A 6,573-nucleotide genomic window follows, 5' to 3' on the forward strand; every position below is an offset into this window, starting at 1 on the left:
TCCAGTATGAATTAGTAGATGGGCAGTAAGGCCTGAACAGTCTCTAAATGCTTTGCCACATTCATTACATTTGTAAGGTTTCTCTCCAGTATGAACTCTTTGATGTCGTGTAAGGCATGAAAGTCGACTAAATACCTTGCCACAGTCACTGCATTTGTAAGGTTTCTCTCCAGTATGTATTCTCTGATGTTGTGCAAGGTGTGAATTGTAACTGAAGACTTTGCCACATTCATTACATTTGTAAGGCTGCTCTCCTGTGTGTGTTCTATGATGATTGGTTAGACAAAACTTGTGCCTGAAGACTTTGCCACATTCTTTACACTCATAAGGTTTCTCTCCAGTATGGATTCTTTGATGTCTGGTAAGGTGTGCATTTCGATTGAAGACCTTGTCACATTTATTACATTTGTAAAGTTTCTCTCCAGTGTGAATTACAAGATGAGCAGTAAGGCCTGAACCCCCTGAAAATGCTTTGCCACATTCCTTACATTTGTAAGGTTTCTCTCCACTATGAATTTTCTGATGTCGTGCAAGGTGTGCATTTCTATTGAAGACCTTGCCACACTCATCACATTTGTAAGGTTTCTCTCCAGTATGGATTCTGTGATGATTTGCAAGGTGAGAATTTTGAGTGAAGACTTTGCCACACTCATTACATTTGTAAGGTTTCTCTCCAGTATGGATTCTCTGATGTCGTGCAAGGAGTGAAATTCGATTGAAGAGCTTGCCACATTCATGACACTTGTAAGGCTTCTCACCAGTATGAATTCTTTGATGTTGTACAAGGTTTGAACTGTTACTAAAGACCTTGTCACATTCATTACATTTGTAAGGGTTATCTGCAGTGTGGATTACTTGATGGTTAGCAAGGCCTGAAGACACACTAAAGACTTTGCCATGCTCATTACATTCACAAGGTTTTTCCCTAATTTGTGCTTTTTGCTCTTGTGGGAGAAATGGAGAATCATCAAAATCATTTCTATATTTATTTAAAATGTGGGATTTGACAGTAAGATAAATTTTTTGAAGTGGTGAAACTAAGGAATTGTTGTTGATAGGTTTTTCGACAGGTTTACATCCAGAAATATTCCTTTCAGCTTGAAATACCTGCAGTTCACTCAGATGTAACTGAAAGGTTAATCCAAGTTGATTTTTAAGAGATTTGTTTTCTGTATTGCTTCCCAATTTTGAGCTGCTCTCTAAAAAAGAAAGAAAAAAGTGGAACTTCAACCCATGACAATGGCATGTTCAGTGTCTGACAGAGAGCCCAGATTCTGCCTCACCTGACTCAGACACTGGAAGGAATATGAGCATACTGTATCATACTGGCAGTACAGAAAACAAAAGGGATGGAGGGATGCATTAGAGCCGTGGGGAACCTGCAGGAGTCAGGTGGATTGTGGGTGAGTTTGAGAGAAATGATGAGCAGAGAAATACAACAGAAATTGAAAGCTTCTGAGAAAAAGCAGGGATGAGCCTCTTACAGAAAATCAGAACTTTTAGATCAGCTGTATAGTCATCAGTAATAGTACTTCCACAAGCCAGAAAAAAACACATCCCCAGAAAAGGAGTAACTGTTCCTACACCCTTTATAGCAGGCTAATTAGTAAAGGTATCCTCCTGCACAATTCTTATATAAAATACCTGGGAGAAGTGGTGGCTTTACCAAACCTAAACCAAAAATTATGAGGGCTACAAAAGGACAGGGAAATATGGCTAAAATTATGATCAATCAATCAATCTCCACAAAACAAGCCAAAAAATAGGCAGCCCTCTGAATTACTTGACGGGTATTTAAAGCAACTGCCTTAAGATGCTTAATGAGCTAAAAAAGATAACAGAGATAGATAACTAAATAAAATCTGGCAACCATTACATGAAAAGAAAAAGAATATCAATCCAGGAGAAACTACTCAAACCAAAAGAACAGAAATTCTGGAGCTGAAATATGATAACTGAAGTAATAATTCACTAAGGGATTCAACAGCAGACTGCAAAAGGAACAGAAAACAATGAGCAAACTGAAAGATACATTATTCGAAAGAATCGGCTCCATAGAGCAAAAAGAAAAAATGATGAAGAAAACCAACCCTAGTACATTTTTGAGATACTATCAGGTGGAACAATATACAAACTATTGGAGATTCACAGGAAGACAGAGGATTCGAAATCACCATTGTAGAAATAATGTTCAAACATCCTCAATCTAAGGAAAGAAATGAATATACAAATTCAAGAAGCTTGACCATGCTAACTAAAACTAACCCAAGGACATTCACACAGAGACATACTATAAAGAAATTATCAAAAGTCAAAGACAAAGAAACAATCTTGATAGTAGCAACAAAAAAAGACTTGTCAAATAAAGGGAAACTGTATAACATTCTGTATATTCTTCAACAGAAACTTTGTAGGCTAGAAGGCAGTGAGAGGATATGTTGAAAACATTTAAAGAAAAAAATGGCAAAAATACCAAGAATACTATATTTAGTAACATTCACCTGCAAAAATAAGAAATGTAGATGTTCTTAGAAAATGAAGAGCTGAGGGAGTGCACTGGTATTCTAGACTTGCCCAACAAGAAATGCTAAAGGGAATGCATCAATGTAAAATAAAAGGTCTCTAAATAGTATCTTTAACCTCAATGAAAATAGAAAGTTCACCATTAAAGGTCAGTAAATAATCAAATATAGAGATATTTATTATTACCCTTTTCTTTTGTAACTTGACTTTTAATGGTTTTTGTGTTTGTTTTTTGAGACAGAGTCTTGCTCTGTCACCCAGGCTGGAGTGCAGTGGTGCGATCTCGGCTCACTGCAACCTCCACCTCCCGAGTTCAAGCAATTCTCCCACCTCAGCCTCCCAAGTAGTAGCTGGGATTATAGGCATGCATTACCACACCTGGCTAATTTTTGTATTTTTAGTAGAGATGGGGTTTTGCCATATCAGCCAGGCATGACCTCAGGTGATCCACCTGCCTCAGCCTCCCATAATTCTTTCCTAGCAATTAAAAGACAAAATCATTTTAAAAGCGCTATATATGTATGTTAATGGGACCATAACGTATATCAAAATAATGTCTGCCATTAATAACAGAAAGTGAGAGTAGAGTTGTGAAGTAGACCTTTCTGTACCTAATAAAAGTTACGCTGTTAATATTTCAAAATAGAATGTTTTAATTTCACAGTATTTGAAGTACCTGCAATGCTAACCACAAAAAAAAAATATATCGGACACACACACGAGATGGGATTCAAGTCTGTCACTACAATGAAACAAGCAAAACACTACAGAAGGCAGTAAGAAAGAAACGTAGGAAAAAGATCTACAAGATATTAAATAATCTACAGATAATAATCTAATATGTATTCTTTTGTTTTTTTTTTTTTTTTTGAGACGGAGTCTCGCTCTGTCGCACAGGCTGGAGTGCAGTGGCGCGATCTCGGCTCACTGCAAGCTCCGCCTCCCAGGTTCACGCCATTCTCCTACCTCAGCCTCTTTTGTTTTTAATAGTTTCTATGTTTGATACTCTCCTTCTTTTCATGTAATGTTGGCCTGATTTAACTTTGGAATCAGAAGAAAACAAGATTTACTAAATCCTATCTGCAAGAAACTCCCTTTAATTCTAAGGACACAAACAAGCTGAAATGGAAAGGATGGAAAAATACATTCCATGCAAACAGTAACCAGCAGAAAGTACAGGTGGCAGTGTTAATATGAGAGAACAGACTTCTACTCAAAAATCATGAGAGACAAAGATTATTATAAAATGATGAAAGACTCGATTCACCAAGAAGATATAACAATTATAAATATATAAACACCAAGTGTCAGAGCTCCTAAGTACAGAATGATGCTGGGTGCAGTGGCTCATGCCTGTAATCCCAGCCCTTTGGGAGACTGAGGCAGGAGGATTACTAGAGCCTGAGCAACATACTGAGACTCCATCTCTATTAAAAGTAGTAAGTAAATAAATAAAAACTAAGTATAGAATGGAAACTTGGGCCGGGCGCAGTGGCTCAAGCCTGTAATCCCAGCACTTTGGGAGGCCAAGATGGGCGGATCATAAGGTTGGGAGATCAAGACCATCCTGGCTAACCCGGTGAAACCCTGTCTCTACTAAAAAATACAAAAAATTAGCCGGGCGTGGTGGCAGGCGCCTATAGTCCCAGCTACTCAGGAGGCTGAGGCAGGAGAATGGCGTGAACCCGGGAGGCGGAGCTTGCAGTGAGCTGAGATCCGGCCACTGCACTCCAGCCTGGGTGACAGAGCGAGACTCCGTCTCAAAAAAAAAAAAAGAAAGGAAACTTGATAGAACTCCAAAGAGAAATATTGTTCCACAATATTATAGTTGAATTCAATATTCTAGTTCTGAAAATGGATAGAACCAGACAGAAGAACAATAAAGAAACTGAGGATTCTGGTTGGGAGCAGTGGCTCCTGCTTGTAATTCCAACACTCTGGAAGGCTGAGGTGGGAAGATCACTTGATCCTAGGGGTTCAAGTCCAGCCTGGGCAACAAAGCAAGACCCTGTCTCCACAAAAAAACTTTAAAAATTAGCCAGGCATGGTGGTGCATGCCTGTAGTCCCAGCTGCTTGGGAGGCTGAGGCAGGAGGATCACTTGAAGCCAGGAGATGCAGGCTACTATAAGGTATGACAGTACCACTGCACTCCAGCCTGGGCAGAAGAGCAAGAATATATCTAAAACGGAAAAAAAAAAAAAAAAAAAAGGAAATGGAAGACTCAAACACTACTACAGACCCATGAGACATACGAGATATATACAGAACACACCACCCAAAACAGCAGAATACAAATTTTTCTCCAATTTCCATGGAACAACTTCCAGAATAGACCTCACAGTAGGATATACAATGAATTTTTGAAGATTTAAGGCCGAGCACAGTGGCTCATGCCTATAATCACAGCACTTTGAGAGGCCGAGGTGGGTGGATTGCTTGAGCTCAGGAAGTCGAGGCTGCAGTGAGCTGTGATCATGCTAATGCATGGCCTGGGCAACAGAGTGAGACTTGGTCTTAAAAGAAAAAAAAAATCTGGAATCATATAAACAATTGATTCCCATCATCATGAAACATAACCAGAAATTAACAGCAGAGGAAAAATGTATTAAGTCCACAAATATGTGCAATTTTAACAACACACTTAAAAAACCCAAGGGTTGAAAAAAGAAATCACAAGAAAAATTAGAAAATATCTTGATACAAAGAAAAGCAGAAACACAACACACTAGAACTCGGAATGTAACAACAATAGTACTGGGAAGGGTATTATGACACCGTCTGTTTACATTAAAAAACAAACAAACAAATGGGCCAGGCACACTGGCTCGCACTCGTAACCTCAGCACTGTGAGAGGCCAAGCAGAAGCCCAGTTCAAGACCAGCTTAAGCAACACAGCAAGACCCCATCTCTACTAAAAATTAAAAAAATTACCTGGGCATAGTGGCACATGCCTGTGATCCCCACTAATGGAGAGGCTGAAGCAGGAGAATTGCTTGAGCTCAGGAGTTCGAGGCTAGAGTGAACCACGATCGTGTCATTGAACTTCAGCCTTATTACCAGGCTACCGTCATCAAAACAGAACTCTAGTTCTTCAAACTTATTACCAAGCTACCTTCATCAAAACAGAACTGTAGTGACATGAAGACAGATGAATAAACTAAGAGAGAACAAAGAGGCCAGAAACAAACCCTCAAAACTGTGGTTAAATCGTGTTCCATAAAAATGCCAAAACCACGTGAAGAGAAAAGGACAGCCACTTCAACAGATAGTGCTCCGGAAATTGGATATCTACATGCAAAGGAATGAAGTTGAACACTTACTTTACACCCTATGCACAAATTAACTTAAGAGTTGATTTATGACCTAAAATTAAGACCAAAAACTATAAAACTCCTGGAAAAAATAATAGATAAAAAGCTTTATGACAGTGGATTCAACAATGTTTTTTCCTGGCTATAACCTCAATGGAACAAGAAAGAAGGTAAAAATACATAAAATGCACTACAATAAGACAGATAATGATTGTGAATGCAGGAAAACAATTGCCAGAGTGAAAAGGAAACTTACTAAATGTAACAAAATATTTGCAAATCAAATCTCTAAGACATTAATATCTAAGATATATGCAACTCATACGAATAAAAAGATATTTCATTTAATATTATTGAATAAAAGTAAATGAAAAATTAAGAAATAAGGAAAAGAGTGGAATACACATTTCTCCAGAGGTGATATACAAACAACTAACAACCATATGAAAACATGCAAAATATCACTAATCATTAGAAAAATGCAAAGAAAACCCGAATGTTTATTGTTCAAAAAAAACCCAAAAAACAAACCAAAAAAAAAAACCCAGTAAATCACAAGTGGCAAAAATGTGCAGAAATGGGAGACTTATATCCTGTTGTTGGAAATGTAAAATGGTGCAAAGAAGTATGGGCCAGGTGCGGTGGCTCACACCTGTAATCTCAGCACTTTGGGAGGCTGAGGTGGGTGGATCACCTGAGGCCAAGAGTTGGAGACCAGCCTGACCAACATGGTAAAA

At 38.4% G+C, this 6,573-nt stretch overlaps 1 protein-coding gene across 1 annotated transcript in view; it reads right to left on the bottom strand.

Annotated features, from left to right (window-relative positions):
* The window catches only part of ZNF880 (zinc finger protein 880), a 24,975-nt gene that overhangs the window by 7,673 nt on the left and 10,729 nt on the right, over nt 1-6,573 (bottom strand). The window contains exon 4 of the mRNA XM_011965843.1: nt 220-1,199. Within this exon, the coding sequence (XP_011821233.1) occupies nt 220-1,199 (980 nt within the window). The remainder of the gene's footprint in view (nt 1-219; nt 1,200-6,573) is intronic.

The sequence above is a fragment of the Mandrillus leucophaeus genome, unplaced genomic scaffold (assembly GCF_000951045.1).
Source record: "Mandrillus leucophaeus isolate KB7577 unplaced genomic scaffold, Mleu.le_1.0 Scaffold74, whole genome shotgun sequence".
NCBI lineage: Eukaryota > Metazoa > Chordata > Mammalia > Primates > Cercopithecidae > Mandrillus > Mandrillus leucophaeus.